This window comes from Salvia hispanica, chromosome 3, assembly GCF_023119035.1.
Source record: "Salvia hispanica cultivar TCC Black 2014 chromosome 3, UniMelb_Shisp_WGS_1.0, whole genome shotgun sequence".
Lineage (NCBI taxonomy): Eukaryota > Viridiplantae > Streptophyta > Magnoliopsida > Lamiales > Lamiaceae > Salvia > Salvia hispanica.
Genome location: NC_062967.1, coordinates 4,741,313 through 4,764,027, shown reverse-complemented (window position 1 = coordinate 4,764,027; position 22,715 = coordinate 4,741,313). Strand labels below are relative to the sequence as shown.

Below are 22,715 nucleotides of genomic sequence, written 5' to 3'. Positions count from 1 at the left end.
TATTTGTATGGATTGTGGAAAATATGAAGACACATTGCAGTTATCCTAATATTTCCCATAATCTCAATTATTTTGTAAATTACAGTTGTGTTTTTCTTAAAAAAAATCAATAGGGCAGAAGTTGGAATATCACATACCAAGTCTACATGAAGAATTATTATTAACCAATTTAACTTTAATTTTTTTTTTCATTTAATTTTTTTAATACTGTGCGGCGATAGAGAAATTCATAGGGTTAGTGAGAAACCATAAACCTCAGGAAACAGCCAAGCGAAATCAGGTGCTCCTTACGAAAATGGCGACTTCCCTCATTGCTAAAAGGGCCACCACTTCCATAGGAAGAGCTTCTGACCTCTTCAGAACATCATTCGCCTTCCTGCGCGGTCTTAGCACCACCACCAGCCCCGCCGCCGACGGAGCCAAGAAGCCTAAGCGGAAGAAGAAGAAGAAGAATCTCTTCGAGGTGGCCCAGTTTCTTCCCAACTGGGGACTTGGCTATCACATGGCCAAAACTCACTGGGCCGAGGTCTCCTACGAGATCACCAAAATCAATCTCTACAAAGTAATCTATGCTTAATTATATGCGATTTCTTCTCCTCCCGTTTTGCCCTAATGTGCGAGTGTTTTGGAGTCTGTTTGTAAGGAATTGTTTATTAATTGATGAATTTTTGTAGGATGGAAGACATGGAAAAGCTTGGGGGATTGCTCACAAAAATGGTACTGTAATTGATTTCTACTATCTTTGTTATGTATTGAGACAATGTGTATGCTTTACCTTTGTTTCCATGGTTTTGTTGATTTGATCTAGCTTTTCCTGTTGTTGAACTTACATTCGTTTACATTGTGTATGATAAATGTATTGGACTGTAGTTGCAACCATTTGGTGACTATAAAGAGATAAGCTCTTCTTTTTACAGAAAAAAAGGTGTCGTTTTTGCTCTGGACGATGTACACTATTAATTTTGTAAGGTTTTTATAAAGTTATAAACCAATCTTACTGCCTGTTGAACTTATAGATTTTTGTATTTTGTCTTTAGAGAGGGATCTACGCTTCTGTGAGGATCAATTCTGCAGCACAAAGGTTCAATACCTAAAAGATTCTAGGGTGGTCTTTGAATTGAGGGGTTTGATATGAATTAAATGGATTTGAAATCCATTAGATTGAGATTGGATTTCAAACTGAGCAGTATCTAGTTTTCCCAAATTTTGAAAAATATCATGTCCATGTGCATTTTTTTTAGTGTCGGATTTTATTTATTTTTGTTGAGTTAGGTGTTTAGCTCCGACCATGGAAATGAGGGTGAGAGTTTGAAGATTCATCTCTTAAATCCTTCACTGCAAAAAATTGTAATGGATCGAGGAATCTTGTTGAATGGGTCATGGCCATTATCTGAATACTATAAAACACTGTTAAAATTACAAATATGGTATCGGTATGTCCTTAAATCCTGACGTTTGACCCATCTGACGGTTGAGCTTACAGCCTTACACAAGTTTTTTTGACAATGGGTCTGCTACCTTGGACCTCAAATCTATCCTCATATAGTCATATCCTTTAATTCAAAGAGGATATTAACCAGATCTAGGCCTCACATAAAGAAACATACTTCAAGAGGATTTATTTTTGCTAGCTCTGTAGCTTTAGATTCAGTGTGATTAAAATAATTGCTTTAGGCTGTCTTAATGGTGTCGTGAACTGCCAGTCTGCGAGGCATCACACCTAATTCTTTATACCATGAAGTTAACAGAAACTCACTAAACTGTTGGTGTGATTTTTAGTTGCTTGTGCTGTGACTTTGTTTGGCCTTCAACAAGCAGTGGATGTTTAAGCACTCCATTTTTTTGGCTGTTTAAGCATGCTTTTCTAGATTCTCTAATTGAAGATGTTAACAATTATGATTTGCTTATATTCACTGTTAATTTGCTGCAAAGCATGCGTCTGGAGCAAATTGAATAATCTTTGAGCAATTGCTTTGGGCTGTGCTACTTACACTGTTTGCCAGCCTGTATTTTAAACTCACCATACACCGGGCTGGAAGCACCAACCTTTCAAGTATGGACAGGGCAGCTGTCTCAACTGGCCCTAGATTGGCTTAACTCTTACGGCGTTAATATGACTTTCCAGTAATGTGTGTGTTAAAAAAGGACCTGGTCATCCTGTTTGATATTAAAGAATTCAATAGTAGAGATGTGTGTGATCACCCACCACTTCTATGTCAAGAAAACATTTGATTGGTTTTCTTATGGATGAAATGCCAATGATGGGTTTTGACTATTGCAGGCTTGCCAGCTGCTGATGCCCCGAAGAAAATCAGCGGTGTCCACAAGCGCTGTTGGAGATACATCCCCATGACAAAACAAATAGAACAAAGTGTGCCTAAACAGGAAGCAAGCATCCCAAAACAAGAAGTGGAAACTGCGTGATCATTTTCAGTTTGTTCATTCGACCCAGTTTGCATGAGATGCTGTAGTCTGTAGAAGCAATTTATAAAAATGCCAGTGTATCCCGGGTTCAAGTGCCGTGAACTGAGTTCTCGTCTACTTTTGATAGTTATATAGCAATATGTTAGATTCCATAATGGTCAGTCGGCCCTTTTAATGGGGATTCTGTGGTGAAGATCAATGGCAGTCAATCTAGTTTTTCGATCATCGACTGTGTCGATATCTAGACTCCAATCCTGGTTTTCTGGTGTTATTGAAGTTAGTTTGATCATATTCCGGTTTTTCTATTCTTTCTTAGCATAAGTGCAACCACACATTGTACTCAACTAATCACCTCTTTAATTTGATTATCAAAGTGGTTGATGAATAGAATTATAGAAGGTTGATTTCCTCTTTAAAATTCTCTCTGGTTCTTTTTTTTGTTGTCGTCTTAATCTCTGTTGGATTATCTAAGAATAGTGGATTTGGGTATATTGTGCACTTTACAGCTGTATCAATGGCAACAATCCCAAGTTACACTATTTACTTTCCAATAGTTATTTAAAATATCAGAATGTTATTGCAATGTTTCAAAAAATTATATCGAAACTGCAACATATTTGTGCATTAACTGCAATAATAAAAAATAAAATAAATTCATAAATCTATCTGCTTCAAACAAAAAACTAAAATTTATATTTATATCTAGGCTAAAACCACAGTAATGGGCCAAGCCCATTTAGCTAAATCTGGTGAGTATATTAAACACAGAAGCCTAATTTTTTCTCATACCTTCGTCGCATTTCATCACAGAAAGAGAGAGAGAACAGTCGCTATGAGGAAATTTGATCCGTGGCCGGTGTTCTTCAAGAGAGAATGGAAACGCTGCTGGCCGTTCCTAGTCGGATTCGCAGTCACTGGCACCATTGTCACTAAGATGTCCCTCGGCCTCACCGGTATTACCCTAATCCACCATCCCCATTTCTCCCCAATTTTTCTGGATCGATTGATCTGTTTCATTGGTAACTTTGTACGTTTATTTTCAGAGGAGGATGCGGCGAAGTCTCCATTCGCGCAGAGGCACAAAAAGCGTAAGTTTACGTCCTTTTTCAATCTGGATGCAAACCCTAGAATTTGTTTTATTGAACAGAGATTTGAATTTGTGGATTGATTTTTGAATCTCGATTCAGAATTGTTGCGCTGTAGTGAATTTGACAATTAGGTCAGAGATGTTCCAATTGCTTGCGATTTTATATGAATGTATAATCTGTTAATTGACCTAGCTGGGTGATAATTTTTGGCTTAAGATTTTATTTTTATTTTTTCCTCTGGTGTATGAATTGATGTCAATGATTACCATTTGAGTACAATTGAGATTTATCTCAAAATATCTCTTACGAGGTGCATAGATGTCCTTCTGTTATAAGTTGTTGAAGCCCATTTGATGTAAACCCTAAACAAGTCACTCTGCAGATAAAATCTCTATATATGAGTATTACTTCACAATTTCACATCATTACAAGTAGATTCAGTGGACTCGTAGTGTCTAGAATCAAATGGATTTGCCCAGAAAGTTGGGGTAAAATGAATTGTTTAAAGACCAAGGCATTAATCACAAGACATCAACTGTTTGCCTAAGTTTGGGTCACTGAAATATCATCGTAACCACGACCAGATTTGTTGAATCCTTAATTTACTTCCCTAGCCTTCTAATTTGTCAAAACATTGGCTTGATTATGCTGATTTGTTGAACTTGAATTTGTTTATGCCAAGCCTTAGCACCATTGCATAATGTGGACATATGACATTAATCTCTATGTCTATTTGTTAAAAAAAAAGGAAAAGGAAAATGGTTTTCGGATAGAGATAGGTCCAGACTACATGTGGAAGTTGAACTAAAATGATTAAGGGCTTACAATGTTATCAATATTTGCTGGTATAGATATTACTGATCCATATCACTTGGAAAATGGTTGTAGCTCCAACAAATTCATAATAACTGTGATTTGTTGTTCTTTTCTGTGGTTGTAATGTACATACTTTAAACAGTGAATGCACTTGTTCTAACTGCACATCCTTTTCTTTGCAGATTGACTTGTGAATGCCTAATTTTGGTGAATGAAGAAGTCCGTTCATCTTGGACATGGATTTTACATTATGGTTTTTCTCCTTTTTAAATCAATTACTGCCTGATCATGACACTCCAGTGACAGATTTTGAGCTTTGTTTGTAGAAACCGAGTGTGTTCTCTCTGTTCCTTGATTGGGTCACGCAAATAACAAGAATGCTCTTTCGTGCTGTTGAAAAACTCTCATTTATATATGATAAGCGTGGCATCTTGAACTCAAATTACCTTTGCTAAAGCCTTTCAGCAGCAGCCCTCTGTACTTGGTGATAATTTACAGGGTGTGGCAAAGCTCATAATCTCATTAAAACATGTTAATGAGATGCTTACAGTTTGTCATAAGTTTACTTCTAGTGTTCAAATAAAATGTTTCATTTGCTGCTCGATAAGATGATGCGTGTTACTACTATTTGTTGCTTCTTGAGGAATGAAAGTTAACGAAAGTCGACTTAGACACTCAATTCAAAATTCTCTACGTCCGCGAGGGAAGAATTGATAGAAGTCAATCATTGTACATTCCAAAAACACATCGATTTGTTACATTGAAATTTCTGAAATTGTAGATTAATCTCAGATCTATTGGCAATTACGTAGAGCACACACATTTTTCTTTTTCTTGGGGGGTCGGGTGCTTGGTTGGAGAAAGCATTAAATATTAAGGTGGCCTGAGACAATAATTCAAAAACATAGATGCGTCCTTCACCTGTCAGTGTGGAGTAGTATTTTTGTAAACTCTTGAATGTTACTACTACTGTTTTCTTGAAAGTTCATTTTATTTTCAGTATTTTTTTGTAGAATTTCTGTTGATTTTTATTTGATGTTTTAGAATTACTAAAATTTAAAAGAAAAGAAAGAGTGAACGACATAAACGGTACCTGATCTTTCACTTTCGCACGTAAATGGTACCTGATCTTTATTTTATATCGTTTTTTTACCTATAAATCATATTTTTGGTACCTGATACAATTTTCTTTCCAAAATACCCTTTAAACAAATATATTTTCTCATTTATGTCATAGAGGGTATTTTGGGCATACATAAAATTAGTACCAAAAGTAATATTATAATATCTTCTCTTATTTTCCTCACTCTTTTTATACTATTATTATTAATCAATATTAATATTATTATTTTGATGTTATAAATTAATAATTAATTCATTTTTTATATCATTCAAATATACTTTTAAGATCATAAGATTTTAGAAATCTTGTGGTCTACAATTTGTCATGTGTAATTTCGTTTTTCATTTTTTAATATTAAAAAGATAATAACAACTATCAAATTTAAGGTTTAGAAATACAATGTCAATACAGTGTATGAAATACATCAACATGAAGACATAATAATGTCAACACAATTTCATATTTACATTTTACAAGCATAATATTGACATATTATGTAAGGTGTATTGACATAAATCTGTTCGTCAAAAATACGAAAATTAAAAAAAAATTAATTTTTTTTCAAATTTTTACGTCGGAACATATGCATGTAGTATATCATTGGAATCCTTATAAAATTATCTTTAATTTGATATATTGATGTGAATCAAATGATACTAATTATACTCTAAGTTTTTTCCTATTTTGTATATTTAAATCATCTATCAATTGATCATTAAGGTTTGATTATTATATATTAGTTGATAGATGTACATGTGGAGTAGGGTCTGATTGAAACTGTTCTTTGCCTATCAAGATGGTGTCCAAATTCTTTTATCTTACCACCATTATTTTCTTCTTTGAAATAGCTTCGCGTGCGTATATTGCACGCCTCAATCGGAGCTCGGATGAAGAAGTTGTGGCCATTTGACGAAGGTTGCGCGAAGCAGTTAAAACCGGCCAAAAACACCCGACCCGGGCGTTTTTAGCATTAAAAACGCCCAGGGACAGTGGAAAAACCCGGGTGGCACCATTTTGCCCGGTCGGGCGTTTTTCTCGAAAACTGCCGAATTTTAGGTTTCAAATTGGTTTCTGGGGCGGTTTTGGAAGACATTGAGAGATATTCAAACACGAGAAAAGGGAGAGGAAAAGAGAGAAAGAGAGGAGGAAGAAGAAGAAAAAGAAGAAATTCCGGCCAACATTCCGACGATCCGTCTCCAAATCCCGATTCCACTCAACAAGAGCATGTTTCCTATAGTTTTTGTTGCAAATTCCACCATGTGTTTAGGCTAAACTCTCTATGTTGCTCCAAGTTGTAATCCAGGCTTTATATGGATGTTTCTACACCTTTGAACTCATGTGTTTGTTACCAACAATGTGCTTAATGTTTATACACTATGTTTTTGGCTAATTATGCAGTGTTGTTCTTTCCTTTGCTATTGTCGCTTTAACATAGTTTAGGAATGTTTGATTGTTGGTATGCTATTGAATTAGAATTGTTCAGAGGATAATTTGATAGTGAATTAAGTAGGTGATCATAGTAGGTGTTTATTTCTCCATCGCTTCCGCAGGAGTTTATAAACATTGAAAATTGGTTTGTAGGTTATGTGTTCAGCTAATTGTGAACTACTCATCGTGTACATGTTCAGTGTATGTGATTAGGTTGATGTTTTAATTTCGTTGAATAGGTGTAGAACAATACAATCCTAGTGAACAGTTTGGAGTGACATATTTTCTCATTTGAATAGTCTTTCTTTAGTTAACTTGTTGCTTTATTTTGTCAATAAATTTCAGAAATCAAGAATCAAATCTTTGTATGCTTTTATATGCTTTTAAGTGTAAACAATCTTTACCTCCCTGTGTATCGACACTTTAAATACTACTACGACACTGTAATCTTGCAGTATTATAGTATTATTAGAGTTAATTAATTAAACTTGATAATTTGTGTGAACTGAATCAGATACTCTAAAATACGCATCATATATGTTATATGAATTTAAAGTTTTGGGATTTCTTTTAAAAGTTAGTTATAACTAACTTGACATTAATACTCCTATTGATTTTTATTGAATTAATCCTATAACCTTATTGACTTTTTTGTTGATCGTATTGACATTTTGTGGTTAATGATCTAGGCCTTTAATTTGAATATCTAATGGCTATTATTGAGTTGTAATTAGCAATTAAGCATTGAGCTAGCAATATAACACTCCCCTTAATAAATAATTATAGTATAATTACATAAATTATGAATCACATTATTATTATTATTATTATTATTATTATTATTATTATTATTATTTTACATTAAATTAGTAACTAATCAATATAGCCTTAATAAAAATTTAACATTGTAAATTGTAGTTATAATGATATAAAAAGTTGAATATTTTCAGTTAGTTGTTTCAACGTTAAAATGAGTATAAAATAATTTAATAAAAATGTTCAATTGATTTAATTACTTTAAATAATTAATTTAATTAGATACTTTATTATTTTTTATTTATATTAAGAATGAATGCAATTAGATGAAGAGAAAAGAAAAAGAAGAAAAAAGAAACATAAACTAAGGAGAAAAAAGAAATGAAGATAAAATACTAAAAAGAAAGAAGAAAATGAAGAAAAAAGAAATAAGAAGAAACTAAAGAAAAAAAGAGAATTAAGAAAGGAAGAAAAAATAATCACATATTTGGTACTATTTAAATGAAATTTCCAAAAATATCCTCAATGAAAAAAATCACATGTTTGGTACCTAGGATTATTTTTATCAGGGTACCAAAAACGATATAAAATAAATAGTAGGTACCATTTATGTGCGAAAGTGAAAAATCATATACTCATGTTTGTTATATTTTTTCAATTTTGAACAAACATCAACCGTAATTGAAAACGAATGTTTGTTATATTTTTTCAATTTTGAACAAACATCAACCGTAATTGAAAACGAACATTTTGAACTGTATAATAATCCACATTGTTAATAGTTCACTCTAAAAGAAAACAAGAAGTATGTTTGTTATATTTTTCAATTTTGAACAAACATCAACCATAATTGAAAACGAACATTTTGAACTGTATAATAATCCACATTGTTAATAGTATATTTTTTTAAATGGAAAAAAAAAAGGATCGGCTAAAATTTGATCGAAGTTGCGAATAATAAGTCTCCAAGTAAAACTAACTTTGACTTAAATCACCAAAATCTTATCTCGATCGGATTATTGCGAAATAGTAGTGGAACTGACGTATAATAATCAGACAAACAGTAGTACCATATTGTACAGTTGACAGTTTGTCATTATGTGAGTGTTCTTAATATAGGAGTACTTGTAATTACCATCTCAAACAATTAATTAATTTCATTTCAATCATAATTCATCTAATCAAATCAAATAATTGAAAATCACGATAAAAATGAAACTATTATTTCCGATACAATACACAAAGTCAGTATTTAAAATCCATTTGAAAAGTAATAGGGTCATTATTTATTAATTCGTCGAGTGTGGGACTATATTTTATTCTGAATAAATTGTGGGGCAGCCGATGATTATCATTCCAACATGTTACGATTTTTTTTATAAAACCTCTATTTAAGTATCACATTTTACTTGGAACATGAATCATTTTAATATTATTATTGTTTTCTAATGTAAATTAGTGAATCAACACTTTACTAGTAGATCATTATAGCCATATTTTATTACACTACGACTATAAAAAAAGAGAAAGAAAAACATGTTGACCGGCGCAAGTGAAAATGTTTGAATTTATTAATCCAATTTTTTTTAAAGCAAGTGAAAATCTCGATTTTGGTGCAGGAAAAATAAGAATAGAATGAGTCAGATCATGATGAAAGCGGTGAGCTGCTTTGATAATAATAATTATTATTATAATTGTAATAAATAGAATTAATAATGGCAATAATAATCTCACAATTGCAGAAAGCTACTCTGAGCTGCGGACCCCGCCGGATGTGACCTCCCGCGTTTCCCTCCTCTATTCTCAGCCGTCCGATCTCATCCATCTCCAGACCTAGAAAAACTACCCCCACTCTTCCGAATCCGAATGTGAATGTGAATCCACCTCCTCCATTTCCTCTCTCTGATTCTGCATTATTCACCCCGTCTTTGAATCATCGGATTCCGACCTTTACTGCTATCGCTTTCACACCGACACCTCCTACTTTTGTTGCAAACTTGGGTAATGCCACTTTACTTTTCCCAAAAGGATTAACTATTATTGCGAATTTTGTCCATTTTTTAGTGAGTTAGCTTGTTTTTCAATTCCTGTTAGGTCACATTTTCTTTTTCATTGAGGAATTCGATTTCTGATTTGTCAAGCAAATCCAGTTCAGTGATGTGTTTTTGAACTATCTCCAACTGGTCTAGATGCAGAATGCGCCGGTCTCTTGTTTAATTATTTGAATTTGTGCGTGCGTGGGTTGGTGAGTTGGTAGGGATAAAAAGGAATTAAAGTTTTGAGCGGATTAAAGCTAAAAAGCAGCTCATTTTAGCGCTTTTAGGTGGCTTTGGTTTTACTTTTATCTCAACCAATGTTAATTGTCAACTCGAATGTCAATTTTTTTGAAATTGGGATTTGAGGAATCTGTGAATTTGCTATGGTTTTTTCATTTTGAAAAAGAAAACTGTAAATCTTGAAGGAGTGAGACCGTTTACCCTTATCCTCGGCAATCGTCAGTCTTGTGACTTTGTGAGTACTTTAGGACCACTTTCAGTCATCATTTTTGGATTCTTTCTTTTTAAAATCATTTTCTTCGCTGCCTGAGCTGTCTTCTCGCTGTTTTATATGTCAAATGATTTGGCAAGGTGGGCGAATTTAGAGTTAACTAGTGAGTCTTTGCTTGATGTTGGTTTTTTTGAAAATGAGGGAACTGGACCACATATCGTGTTCATGATTTGTTTGATCTCTGTGGTTTGTGCAGGTTGATAGCGGCTGCTCATGCTCAGGAAGAAGGGGGGGCTCTGATCCCAGCAGTCATTTGGAGCTGTGTCTTTTCTTCCCTCTGCCAAGCTGTAATGAAGTCGTCACGGATCACTTTGGTCTATTCAAGAGAAGTTCGGTGTAGCTGCTTGTTGTAGGCTAACAAATGGATGCTATCGTGTTGCTGAGAGAGGTATGCCCATGTTTACCAGTAATTTTGAACGTATGCAAAAAATCTGGTTGTTGGTATTCAAGTTATTTCTACATTCTGTGTTGTAACTTATAACTGAAAGTAAAAAAAGAACTGTTAATTATTTAATGGAAAAGTTGAGCTCTTAAAAGAAATGCATCCTGTTGACAGCACAAGCAATGTGGCAAGCTTCTGAGGTCTAAGGTGATGCAAATGCTCACATAGTGTAATTCTTAGTTGTTGTATATACATTAATAAAAATGATGTACCGAGTGATATTTCTCATTTCCATCATTTCCAAATGCAGTGAATGTTGAAGAGTTAGGATTTACAAAATACGGTAGTAAGCATATCTTTTAGAGGTGGGAGATATATTTTAGTTCGTTAATCTCTGACTAATATTTAAATTTGTGTACTATAAACTTAAAAAAGATTAATTTAGCATTTAACCTTAAAAACTAACTTCTATTTACATGCTTATCTCAAAAAATAACTGTACATTATAGGTATGTCTCTATCTCTTTGTATGGATTTACTGCTGGAATGGATTTGCTTACTGTTATTTCTGGCTATTTTAATTTATGTTTCTTTAATAAACAATTTAAGGGTTCACTTTTTCTTGACAGCTGATGCAATTGCCTCGACAAAGTTTTTGTCGTCCATAAGGCTCCATTAACATAGGCATCAATGCATGCTAGGAGCAACATGGGATTTCATTCAAATTGTGGTGAGTCATATGATTCAAAATCAAGTAAAGTAAATATTGGTTTGTCACCCCAAATGAAACAGAGGACGAAACTGGGATCCATTTTGAACTTGGAGGAATACGAGGATGGTCTACATCCACAAGCTGTGAAGGCTGCAGAAAAATCTAAAGGTTTTCATCAGAAGAAACATGGCGAAACCAAGTTATGCAAAAGTGAAGAAGTTGTTAGGTACATGTCATGTTTACCTAGTTATTTGGAGAGGGGAGAAAATCCGGAGAAAGCATTCAACATTGGGGTCCTTGATTGGAGTCAACTAGAGAAGTGGCAGCATAACAATGCTGATGTCTTTGGTATAAATGCCAAACCTTCACCTTCCAGTAGTACCTCTTCATCATTTATCCCCTCCAATGTATCATCGTCACGTCCTGGCAGGGATACCGGTTTGTCTCATCATCATCGTGAACTAATTCGTCCCTCAACTTCAACTGGAGTCCCATCAAGTGGCTTAGAGCTACTTACTGGGCGTGGAGGGGAACTCCCCAAGCGCAGGAATGACTCGAAAGATCTCTTACGTCTGCAGCAGGATTTGTTGCAAGCAACTCAGTCTTCTAAGCAGGACAGTGCTAACAGGCAAAAAGATAGCAGAAGCCTAGACCTGGCCCTGCCAAAAGTTACTAAGATCAGATCGTGGCCTTCTGATACAGATAGCATCATATCTGGTTCTAAAGGGAATGGCACCCTTCGGAAAGGGGAAGCTTCAAAAGCCAAAGAGCAGGTTCCCAATTCTGCCATCAGCAGTCTTGATTTCTCTGGAAGATGCAAAACAACAGTCCCCAAGTTAACAAATGATCCAGGACAGAGACATTTTGCTGCACTTCATCAATCTGATTCATCTGAAGGCAACAGAAACCGATTGCTGGAAGAAAATCAGTTTCATGCAGGACCTGACACGAAGGTCCCTCATAATGATTTGAGATCTAAAAATAATCGGTTCTACTCCGTTTTCAGTGAAGAAGGCAAGACAAGGGACTCACAAGTAGAGAAATCTTTCATGGAAGTAAGGCCCCTCAACGCCCTGTCTGGTGAAGAACAAACAATCCCGTTTACTCAAAGTGTGTCAATAAGTCCTGCTAGAAGGAAGAATCTGGAAAAGAAGAACTCAGACTCGAAGCCAAGAAACTTAGCTCAAGATGAAATTCTCCAGAAAGTTGATGGCTTGGAATCAACCAAGGTCAGGAATCCCTCACCAACTCGAAGATTCAGCTTTGGCATCAGTAGAGTTGGCAGGAGTTCCAACTCAAACTCGTCAGATATACCAAAACAAGTTATAAATTTACCTGATTCAAAGGCTACTTCTACTTCAGCTTGCTCAGATCATTCTGGTGAAAAATCAAATGCTAATAGCAGAGCCAGATCTAGTCCGCTGAGAAGGCTACTGGAGCCCTTAATGAAGCCAAAGGGTGTTGAATCTTGTAAGTTTGCTCGATCATCTGAGAGAAATCCATCAGCAAGGGACAGGAGCTTGAAGTCGTCCGCTGGCCAAAGAGAATCTCCATCTTTGCTATCAGTTAAAGAAACGGTAGATATAAACTGTTTCAGCAAGGATGATAGATCACGTTGTACGCGGACGAACGGAGCATCACCAATGCAAGCTTTTCTGCAAATAGCTGTAACAAACGGTCTTCCTCTGTTCACATTTACAGTTGATAATTGCCGTGATATTTTAGCAGCAAAGGTTAAAGAATTAAGCTCAAAGGAGAATATGTGCGGATGGATCTATACATTCTTCTCTTTCCGTGAAACTAAGAAAAAACATGCTCAGTGGATCAACCAAGGAAGCAAAGACAATAACCATGGTGTTGTATCAAACATTGTTGCACAGATGAAGGTATCTGACATTGTGGACACTGATGCAACTGGGACTAGGCACGATAAATCTAGTGGAAAAGAGTTTGTTCTGTCGGCTGTGGGATCACGAGAGGCAGATCAGATGGCAGACTGTTTGCCATGCGACGAGCTTGCTGCTATTGTGGTAAAGAATCCAGAAAGGGTTTGTGAACAGTTAACCCAATCAACAGGAGGCTTGAAAGAGCCATTTCAACGAAGCATACATCGTTCAAGTTCAGGGAATGAATCTGGAAGTGATGGCCCTTTTAGCACAACGGTCATCCTTCCTGGCGGTCATCATGGGGTGCCTAGCAAAGGAGAACCTTCAACGCTGATCAAAAGATGGAAATCGGGAGGATCATGCGATTGTGGAGGCTGGGATTTGGGCTGTCAACTAACAGTCCTTACTGGCAGAAATAAGTCAAGTCAGAGATTCAGCTCAATCAAATCCCACCATTCAAGTGCTGTGAAGCTGTTCTCTCAGGTAAATCTGCATGCCCAGTTGTATTTACTTGTCATTCAGTTTCAATTGAGATCTGATGTTGGGATTGTTGGCTCTGCACAGGAAGAAGGCGAACGACCCATGTTTACCTTTTCGCCATTCAAGGAAGGGATCTTCTCAATCGAGTTTGATTCATCACTCAAACTGGTACAAGCATTCTCCATCGCTATTGCAGTTGTGCACAGCGGGGGATCAGTCTTGTTATCATCAAGTGTGGTCGGAGAAACCGAAAACAGTGTGTCGAAAATCATGGAGGTTGCTGCAAAATATGCCTCAAATCCTCCTGTTTCCCCTGTTGCTAGAGTCTGATATTCTGCTTCTAAAGATGAGTGGTATTGAAGAAATAAATATCGTTTTTCATGGAAAATGGCATCTCTCAATTTGGAATTAGAATTTCAAGGTAATGTTGTCAGTTGATTTAAGATGAACAGAATGGATGTAAAATCCGTTTGATTTATGATAAGCAGAATGGATGTTAACTCCATTCAAGATTTATATATCTACTCCAAACTCTACCATAATACTGTGTACTTATTAAGAAAGCGAAAATCCAAATTAAAAAAAAAATCTGTTTTTTATGAGTAAAGAAATGATGTATCTGATGATGAAGTCTGTCTTTGACTCTTTGTTGGTAAGATAGTTTTCGTTCAGTCAATAGGTTGTGAGTTTGAATCAATGGTCACGAAATGTGCGCTCGAATCAAATAGCCTGTGTACGTTTGAATCACATGGTTACAAAACAAATGAATAATGTCTGATTTCACTAGGCTGCCATGTCATCTTCATGTTTGGTTGTGTGATCCTCTTTTATTAAAAATATTTGTTAGAAGTAAAAATAATTAGATACTAACATTTTGTTTATTTTGGAGATATTTTCATTTTTGGCAAAAAATTAAACTTTTAAACTCTTTTACATTATATTTCTCTAATTTTATTCTTTCTTAATTTATCTGTTTTACTCTCTACTAATTTATTTAATTTATTCTTACTATACTCAATTATTAAATAGTAATCCATATTTTTTTTTTCAGGTTGTAAAGAAAGGCTTCGAATCGTGTATAATTTTTATATATTTAAATGAATATGAAAAAATTGGGTCGAGATTAGAGAGAGAGATTTATTACAAGATCAATAAAAAGTCGGGGCCCACAAGAGTGGGTGGCTTCTTCTATAAAAGGAAGTAAGCAGTAGTGAATAAAAAAGGTGAATTTGGAAATGGATTGAGATTAGAGATGGAGATATTTATTAAAAGATCAACAAATATCTGAGGAAGGAGTCCAGCGTGGCACTCCACTTGGAATCTGATATTGCACTTTTTCCACCCAAAAACTAGTTATTTATATCCACACCCCACAATCATAATCCAATTCCCCTCTCTCTCACTCCCAAATCAAACGAATTTGATCACTCATTCCAATTCCATGAGTGAAGAAGCCAAGATCGACGACGCCGTCTCCGACTGGGAGGACGGCCTCCCCTCCGCCGACGACCTCACCCCCTTATCCCAGTCCCTGATCCCCCTCGAATTGGCCTCCGCCTTCCGCATCTCGCCGGACCCGCCCCGCACCGCCGTCGACGTCACCCGCGCCTCCCGCACCACCCTCTCCTCCCTCCGCGTCTCCTCCTCCTCCGCCGCCGCCGCCAATTTCAAGCCCTTCGGCGACGATCACGCCATGGCCGCCGACGACGCCGCCGACGAGGGCTCCGACCCGAAGAAGACCCGCCGCGCCGACTCCCCCGACGATCCGACGGTCGACAACTGCACCGACGACCAGTCGACGGCCACGGCGAAGGCTCTGAAGCGGCCGCGCCTCGTGTGGACCCCGCAGCTGCACAAGCGGTTCGTGGACGTGGTGGCGCACCTAGGGCTGAAGAACGCCGTGCCGAAGACGATTATGCAGCTGATGAATGTCGAGGGTTTGACTCGGGAGAACGTCGCCAGCCATCTCCAGAAGTACAGGCTGTATGTGAAGAGGATGCAGGGTTTGTCCAACGAGGGGCCGTCGCCGTCCGATCACCTCTTTGCCTCGACTCCGCTGCCAACGCAGAGCTTCAACGAGTCGTCCAGCGCCGGCCCCAGCCACGGGAATGGAATTGCAAACGGCAGCCATAGCAGTGTTGGTAATAATGGAAGTAGTGCTAATAACCATATGGGGATGTCAATTCCGATGCCATACCCTCCGCCGCCTCAGATTGTGCCGATGCAGATGATGGGAATGGCGCATGGACACGGCTACCATGGATACGAAGCTGCGCATTCGCATCATAGTCATCACTATCAGCAGCAGCAGTATGGGAGTATGATGCAGCAGCAGAGGGATTGGTCTGGCAATAAGTATAATGGCTATCCGCAGCATCATACGACTCAAAACAATAGCAAGTGTTAGGCAGAGCGGTGTTGGAAGTCGGAATAAAGGTGATAATTGATTTGTGCATTGTTGATTGTGAGTTTCTTTTGCTGATTGAAAGCTGGTCATACAGGGTCTGGTGGATTCATTGCCTTGGGAATGTGGCATGTGAAGTGAACCTCAGCTATGACTAATGTTTTGCCAAATTCATTCTTTTTATCCTGTGAAACATAGATTTCTCAATCTGTTAAATGAGTTTTTTGAATTATATATTGTGTACTTGCTTTCAGCGGATGTCTTATTGCTTATTAAGTATACTCTATATAGCTAGCTTGGTTCTTTGAGACCCAAATCAAGATTGTTCCGAAAAGAAGATACATATAGCATTTATGGAGAAGTGCTGGATACTCTGTATATCCCTATTTTATTTATAGCAGGACTAGGATAAATGAAATTATTGGTCTATAATGTTAAATTTGGATTCTGTACATGGAATAATTATGTTTTCAGTTAACGGGCTCTCAGTTCAACTATAGTCTTGAAGTCCATGATGCCCTCGTAGTAGAACAGGGCTCGAAGATATAGAGCTTTTATCTGCCAAAATATAGTTGCTCTCGTCACTTTTTGGAACATAATCTTGGATATCTTTTCTTTGTGGAAGATTTGTTGTGAATTACTCCGTTCAAATCTGTAGACATCTCCTTTGCAGTTGAAATTCTATCTGACTTTAAATCTCAGATCATCTTTCATCTATCTTTTCTTGATGTTATCTTTCCTGTTTCCTGATTCCTCTACTTCTCTTAAGAAATGTAAGATATTCCACCATCATTTTATGTAGCCTTGGTCCTCCTATGAAGGCTTGTAATACTTTTTAGCTAAGTTTGATAGCAATTTAGAATTTATTGTGGTTTTGTTTGAAACTGTTCCATCTTGTTGTAATGTTATCCTCTTATCCCCTTTAAATTGTTGGGGAATATTTTAATGAAGAGTATGCACCTTCCCTCATCCAATTGGATAGGAACATGTCATTGAATATAAACATGTGTTCTGGCATCTTTTTATCTTGTTTAAATCTTGTTTATCTAATGATTCACTGTTTATCTTAGTTCCTTAAAGGTTTTTTTTCCTTGGAGCAGAAAATGACCTGTCACCTTTTTTACTTTTAAAAAGGGAGAATCTTACGAGCTTTGCATCATTTTCAACAGTGACTTTCTTTAATGTTCAATGTGTCCATGTATATCTATGATTTTTTTCTATCTGGATATCTGTTCCCAAAAAAAGATTACTTTTCTTTGTCCTCCCTCTTTTCTGCTTGCTCCTTTTCATCTTATTGCAGTCAAGAATGATCCTAGTTTTTCATAAAGCATTCTGTAATTGAATTCCTTTAGGATTTCAGGATTTCATTGTAATTACTAGGAAAGTACAGCTGTCTTGGAGCCATATAAGCTTTGAAGTGGAATTTTGAGTTTTCAGGTTTTGCAGGTGACATTAAAATGCTACAGTTCTCCCCTTTTGTCAGTTCTAGGTCTCTTCGACTGTCAAATTGCTTTTTTATGCTTGAGGAGCATTGTTGTTGCCACCTTACAAATGTGTGTGATTTGAGTGTCGGCTGCCAGAGTAAAATGGAAGATTGAGTGCAATGGTTTCTGTGGTGCACTGAAGCTAAACCTTACCGTCAAATTAGTCTCGCCTTCATGCAGAAGTCGTTAGTTTTTCTGGGACTTGTTGTACTGATGATTAATGCTTGTGTGTTTCTGGACAAGCATGGCTTTACTGAGTTTGGTTTTTCAGAATCCAGTATTAATATACTCCTAATAACTGCACTTTTTCATTAACCAGAAATCGAGTCTCCTTCCCTTTTTGCCATGATTTAGAATGCAAGTCTCCCTTTTCTTTATACACGGCTGTTTTGATCAGGATGTGGTAGCAAGGGCAGGCTACAGCCAAAGTATAGACTACACACTGCAGTACTGCTGCTGCTGCTATTTGATCTCGAGGGAGCTTCGTATGTAATTTTGGCTCGTTGATCTTGTTGCACGGATGAATGTTGCTCGATTATGACAATCTGATATGAATCATGGCCCTTCGATTTTTGAAGACTTCATTGTCATTGTATTCAACTACCTCTTCATCTGTTATGTTGAGTCCTTATCAACAAATTCTTCTTCGCTTCTTCAATGGACTAATCTAAAACTAAATTCTGCCTTCGCTCTTGCAATTTACAAATATGCGACTCCTATATTTTTACTTTTTTTAGTAATTTGACTTGGTCCTACTCTTCAAGTGCTAGGTTGAATTAGCTTATCTGTAAGATGTGTTCTCTCTAACTAATAGAATGTTGAAGTCATAATCTCTAATCACTATATTAAGTATTTAAGTCACCGCGATTACAAAAAAAAAGTTGATGAATTGTTATTGATCACTCTAAAAAACTGTATAGTGTCTACAATCCCACTAAAAAACTGTATAGTGTCTACAATCCCACAAACTAGGTTGCTAGAGTAGTACTACTACTAACTACTACTAGTATATTGACAAAATAAAAACCATATAGTAGAATACAAATGAAGAAAATGTCAATTTATAGTTAATAAATTCTCATTTTGTCTGATTCAAGTGATATATTTTAATTTTTTTTATGAAATCATTAAATCAGAACAAAAATATATCTACTATTACTAAAACCAAAAACAAGAAATATGAACTAAAACATACTCCATGAGCTAGAACAAAATGTGAACCCATTTAATTTATGATCTTTTAAAATAAATATACATCATCATATAACAAGTAAAAAGTGATATAGTAATGATTATATAGAAATGGATGTTGCATTATTGGTGAAGTATGTTTAGAAATTGTAATTTGTAAAACCTTGGAACGCCTTCTCTTATTCAACCTTATCGAAACCGCGCCACCCAATGTCGTTCTCCGCGGCGGCGCATCTCCTTCCTCTCTCTTCCTCCGCCGCCTCCCGCCGCCGCCGCCCCCCCAGTGGCACCACAACCGCCGCCGCATCTTCAGGTCTCCACTCCTCTTCTTCCACTCTGCAATGCAGTCTCCCATCTCCGTCCTCCTCCCAAAACCCTAAACCTCCAAAATCTCCGCCTTTCCCTTTGAACTCCATTCTCTCCCCCAAATCCATAGCTGTCTCCGCCGCATCCTGCATTCTCTTTGGCATCGCCAACCCTATCTTATCCGGCGCCGACTCTCTATTCAATTTCGGCGGCGGTGGGGGAGGAAATACCGGGGGTGGCGGTGACGGTGGGGGAGGAAACAGCGGAGGTGAAGGTGGTGGTTTCTGGAATTTTTTGTCACCCGCTGCTATCGCTAAAGACGACGATCCCCAACAGGATTGGGATTCTCATGGACTGCCTGCCAACATCGTTGTTCAGCTTAACAAACTCAGTGGCTTCAAAAAGTACAAGGTCTCCGAGATCTTGTTCTTGGACCGCAGGCGCGGCTCCTCTGTTGGCACAGATGACTCCTTCTTTGAGATGGTCTCTCTTCGGCCTGGGGGCGTTTACACCAAAGCGCAGCTTCAGAAGGAGCTCGAGACGCTAGCCACTTGCGGAATGTTTGAAAAGGTCGATTTAGAGACGAAGACGAATCCGGATGGCTCCATTAATATAACCATCCCGTTCCTTGAATCGACATGGCAGTCTGCGGACAGATTCCGGTGCATCAATGTGGGACTTATGCCGCAGTCCAAGCCTATTGAGATGGATGCTGATATGACTGAGAAGGAGAGGCTCGAGTTCTACAGGAGCCAGGAGAAGGATTACAGGAGGAGGATCGATAGGTCGCGGCCTTGCTTGCTGCCGATGTCTGTGCAGAGAGAGATTCTGCAGATGTTAAGGGATCAGGGCAAGGTTAGTGCGAGGTTGTTGCAGAGGATTAGGGATAGGGTGCAACAGTGGTACCATGATAATGGATATGCTTGTGCTCAAGTTGTGAATTTTGGCAATTTGAATACCAAAGAGGTGGTTTGTGAAGTGGTGGAAGGTGATATTACGCAGCTGGTGATTCAGTTCCAAGACAAGCTTGGCAATGTTTGTGCGGGGAATACTCAGTTGCCTGTTATAAAAAGAGAGTTGCCAAAGCCGGTATGTGTCAATTACAATATCTCTACTCGATCGTGCCATATACTGAAATCTGCTACTTTCTAGGTTACTGAGCTCACTAGTGTGTTAATTTGCCTGAAAATCAAATGCTGGTCCCACGAATCCATTTTTGTAGTGTATTTCTGGTGTATTAAATTTGATCATCCTTAGAATGGTCTGAATGGGTTTGATCAATTGTGTTTGTTTCATGTGGTTTATGTATACGACTATACGTTAAAGTGTTACATATGGTGTATGTTTATATGAAAGCATTACAAAGTGATAGGTGCCTTTGGATTCATACTGTTGCATTATTTATAACAGCTCCGCCAAGGACAAGTTTTCAATATTGAGGCTGGGAAGCAAGCACTAAGAAACATAAATTCCTTGGCCCTTTTCTCAAATATTGAGGTGAACCCTCGTCAAGATGAGAAGAATGAGGGAGGTATTATTGTTGAAGTCAAGCTTAAGGAACTGGAACAGAAATCCGCTGAAGTTAGTACTGAGTGGAGTATTGTCCCTGGCCGTGGGGGCCGTCCTACGCTGGTAAGTAACTTCCAAGACTAAACCATAATTAATTGGTAATCGTTGATTGCTAAGTGTTTCGGTGTCTGCTCAGGCTTCAGTGCAACCTGGAGGAACAGTTTCTTTTGAGCACCGAAACATTAATGGTTTGAATAGGTCACTTCTTGGTTCAGTGACCACTAGCAACTTCCTTAATCCCCAGGTGAGTGATGTAACTTTGCTCTTCCGTAAGCTTTCTTTTTAAAATGAAGTACCATCTCTCATTTAACATTTTCAAATCTGTGTGACAGGATGATCTTGCTTTCAAGCTAGAGTATGTTCATCCTTATGTAGATGGTGTATACAATCCTCGCAACCGTACCTTCCGTGCTAGTTGCTTCAACAGTAGAAAGCTGAGTCCAGTCTTCACTGGGGGACCTGGAATAGAAGAAGTTCCCCCTATATGGGTTGACAGAGCTGGGTTGAAAGCCAACATTACAGAGGTATAGCTTTTGCTTGAGCGTGCTCGATATATTTTTGCCTGGTCATTGGATTTAACTCAGTATAAAACCTGAATGTTGAATGTTGATTATTAAGTACTGTGGAGATGTAAACTTGATGTATTTCTTGTAGAACATAACAAGGCAAAGCAAGTTTACTTATGGGCTTGTGATGGAGGAAATAACAACACGTGATGAAAGCAGTCACATTTCTGCAAATGGTCAAAGGGTATTGCCGAGTGGTGGAGTTAGTGCAGATGGGCCTCCGACGACTCTCAGCGGCACTGGAATTGATCGTATGGCTTTTCTGCAGGCCAATATCACTCGTGACAACACAAGATTTCTAAATGGGGCTATAGTTGGTGATAGAAATGTGTTTCAGGTGAGAATATTCAGTTTGACGGTGCTCATTATTAAAGCATCATTATTTCTTAACCGCTTACAATTTGTATGTGGAATGTGGATGCATATGAGTTAAGCCAATGTAAAGAATGATTTAAATCTTTTAATCAGATGCTAACATCAAGAATCATTGTTGACATGCTGTTTCATTGCAATTCTTTGCGGTTGTCTCTATACATGCAGCAGAGGTTTCCACACTAACCTCTTCCACTCTTTTGATGTTTTGCAGCTTGATCAAGGCCTTGGAATCGGTAGCAAGTTTCCATTCTTCAATCGCCATCAATTAGCCCTAACCAAGTTTATCCAGTTGAAGAATGTAGAGGAAGGTGCTGGGAAGCCACCACCTCCTGTTTTAGTTCTCCATGCTCGTTATGGTGGCTGTGTTGGAGATCTTCCCAGTTACGATGCATTTACTTTGGGAGGGCCTTATTCTGTCCGCGGATATAACATGGGAGAATTGGGAGCTGCAAGAAATATAGTTGAGGTATGATCACCCAGCTTGTTACTATAACACGCACTGGCATTATCTTAATATGGTGCATTTATTAGAACTGTTTGTCTAGGGAGCTCTGATCTCCACTTACACAGCTGCACAATATCTAATGCTCGTTCTATGTTCTGTAGGTGGCTACCGAGCTCCGGATACCTGTGAGAAATACGCACGCTTACGTGTTTGCAGAGCATGGAAACGATCTCGGGAGTTCAAAGGATGTCAAAGGAAATCCGACAGAGGTATACAGGAGACGGGGCCAGGGATCCTCTTACGGTGTTGGGGCAAAGTTAGGGCTAGTGAGAGTAGAGTATGCTGTCGATCAAAACTCTGGAAGTGGTGCTGTATTCTTCCGGTTTGGAGAGAGGTTTTGAACCAGTTTTACGCATTTCGTTCAACCATATAACGATTTGACATATTCTGGCTCGACATTTAGTTGCTCTTTCATCAGTGCGGATTTCATTTTACGATTGGTAATGAGGCTATCGGACTATGAAAATATGTTGTAGAATCTATCTATCATTAGCTGCTGACGGAGGAGATGCCTTTGTTTTCCCTGAGTGTAATGTTACTTTCAATATTTTTGATTGCTTAACATATATGTATAATTTGAATGTCATATTGTCAAATGTGAGATGCATCTTTAGATTTATTTTGAGTGAATTCAAATCGTGTCAAAATGATTTAAGTTGTGACTTAGTTTAAA

At 37.6% G+C, this 22,715-nt stretch overlaps 5 protein-coding genes across 9 annotated transcripts; all 5 read left to right on the top strand.

Annotated features, from left to right (window-relative positions):
- The first annotated feature begins 228 nt into the window (after positions 1-228).
- LOC125211272 lies at positions 229-2,713 on the top strand. Its single transcript, XM_048110999.1, has 3 exons — positions 229-562; positions 675-717; positions 2,282-2,713. Exons 1-3 carry the CDS (start codon positions 296-298, stop codon positions 2,422-2,424), a joined length of 453 nt encoding a protein of 150 aa, XP_047966956.1. The 5' UTR covers positions 229-295; the 3' UTR covers positions 2,425-2,713.
- A 488-nt stretch (positions 2,714-3,201) lies between these two features.
- LOC125211267 (ATP synthase small subunit 6-A, mitochondrial) lies at positions 3,202-4,770 on the top strand. The gene is made up of 3 exons (XM_048110995.1): positions 3,202-3,377; positions 3,468-3,512; positions 4,511-4,770. The coding sequence occupies exons 1-3, from the start codon at positions 3,257-3,259 to the stop codon at positions 4,513-4,515; spliced, it is 171 nt and encodes a 56-aa protein (XP_047966952.1). The 5' UTR covers positions 3,202-3,256; the 3' UTR covers positions 4,516-4,770.
- Positions 4,771-9,490: 4,720 nt separating this feature from the next.
- LOC125214257 lies at positions 9,491-14,166 on the top strand. Of its 3 annotated transcripts, none has more exons than XM_048115192.1 (4): positions 9,491-9,636; positions 10,379-10,570; positions 11,194-13,645; positions 13,727-14,166. In XM_048115192.1, exons 3-4 carry the CDS (start codon positions 11,255-11,257, stop codon positions 13,970-13,972), a joined length of 2,637 nt encoding a protein of 878 aa, XP_047971149.1. In that variant the 5' UTR covers positions 9,491-9,636; positions 10,379-10,570; positions 11,194-11,254; the 3' UTR covers positions 13,973-14,166. The 3 variants fall into 3 exon arrangements, with proteins under 3 accessions (XP_047971149.1, XP_047971150.1, XP_047971152.1); XM_048115193.1 differs by lacking the exon at positions 9,491-9,636 and adding an exon at positions 9,860-10,146; XM_048115195.1 differs by lacking the exon at positions 9,491-9,636 and adding an exon at positions 10,152-10,285.
- A 595-nt stretch (positions 14,167-14,761) lies between these two features.
- Positions 14,762-18,208, top strand: LOC125214312 (transcription factor PCL1-like). 3 transcript variants are annotated; one of them, XM_048115272.1, is made up of 2 exons: positions 14,762-15,783; positions 15,855-16,299. In XM_048115272.1, exons 1-2 carry the CDS (start codon positions 15,084-15,086, stop codon positions 15,929-15,931), a joined length of 777 nt encoding a protein of 258 aa, XP_047971229.1. In that variant the 5' UTR covers positions 14,762-15,083; the 3' UTR covers positions 15,932-16,299. The 3 variants fall into 3 exon arrangements, with proteins under 3 accessions (XP_047971229.1, XP_047971228.1, XP_047971227.1); XM_048115271.1 differs by adding an exon at positions 17,928-18,208 and having other exon boundaries at positions 15,004-16,078; XM_048115270.1 differs by having other exon boundaries at positions 15,016-16,078; positions 16,144-16,299.
- Positions 18,209-18,872: 664 nt separating this feature from the next.
- LOC125212035 (protein TOC75-3, chloroplastic-like) lies at positions 18,873-22,672 on the top strand. Its single transcript, XM_048112047.1, has 7 exons — positions 18,873-20,116; positions 20,438-20,659; positions 20,733-20,840; positions 20,929-21,120; positions 21,251-21,499; positions 21,749-22,003; positions 22,144-22,672. Exons 1-7 carry the CDS (start codon positions 18,932-18,934, stop codon positions 22,381-22,383), a joined length of 2,451 nt encoding a protein of 816 aa, XP_047968004.1. The 5' UTR covers positions 18,873-18,931; the 3' UTR covers positions 22,384-22,672.
- The last annotated feature ends 43 nt before the right edge of the window (positions 22,673-22,715 follow it).

What these genes read in the sequence shown, in the direction of transcription:
- LOC125211267 (XM_048110995.1), top strand. Translation starts at nt 3,257, where the DNA reads ATGAGGAAATTTGATCCGTGGCCGGTGTTCTTCAAGAGAGAATGGAAA. An exon ending in GATGTCCCTCGGCCTCACCG is followed by an intron (nt 3,378 to 3,467) that starts GTATTACCCTAA and finishes GTTTATTTTCAG; the next exon opens with AGGAGGATGCGGCGAAGTCT.
- LOC125211272 (XM_048110999.1), top strand. Translation starts at nt 296, where the DNA reads ATGGCGACTTCCCTCATTGCTAAAAGGGCCACCACTTCCATAGGAAGA. An exon ending in CCAAAATCAATCTCTACAAA is followed by an intron (nt 563 to 674) that starts GTAATCTATGCT and finishes GAATTTTTGTAG; the next exon opens with GATGGAAGACATGGAAAAGC. An exon ending in GGGGATTGCTCACAAAAATG is followed by an intron (nt 718 to 2,281) that starts GTACTGTAATTG and finishes TGACTATTGCAG; the next exon opens with GCTTGCCAGCTGCTGATGCC.
- LOC125214312 (XM_048115271.1), top strand. Translation starts at nt 15,084, where the DNA reads ATGAGTGAAGAAGCCAAGATCGACGACGCCGTCTCCGACTGGGAGGAC.
- LOC125214257 (XM_048115192.1), top strand. Translation starts at nt 11,255, where the DNA reads ATGCATGCTAGGAGCAACATGGGATTTCATTCAAATTGTGGTGAGTCA. An exon ending in CTGTGAAGCTGTTCTCTCAG is followed by an intron (nt 13,646 to 13,726) that starts GTAAATCTGCAT and finishes GGCTCTGCACAG; the next exon opens with GAAGAAGGCGAACGACCCAT.
- LOC125212035 (XM_048112047.1), top strand. Translation starts at nt 18,932, where the DNA reads ATGTCGTTCTCCGCGGCGGCGCATCTCCTTCCTCTCTCTTCCTCCGCC. An exon ending in GTGGGGGCCGTCCTACGCTG is followed by an intron (nt 20,660 to 20,732) that starts GTAAGTAACTTC and finishes GTGTCTGCTCAG; the next exon opens with GCTTCAGTGCAACCTGGAGG. An exon ending in CTGCAAGAAATATAGTTGAG is followed by an intron (nt 22,004 to 22,143) that starts GTATGATCACCC and finishes TATGTTCTGTAG; the next exon opens with GTGGCTACCGAGCTCCGGAT.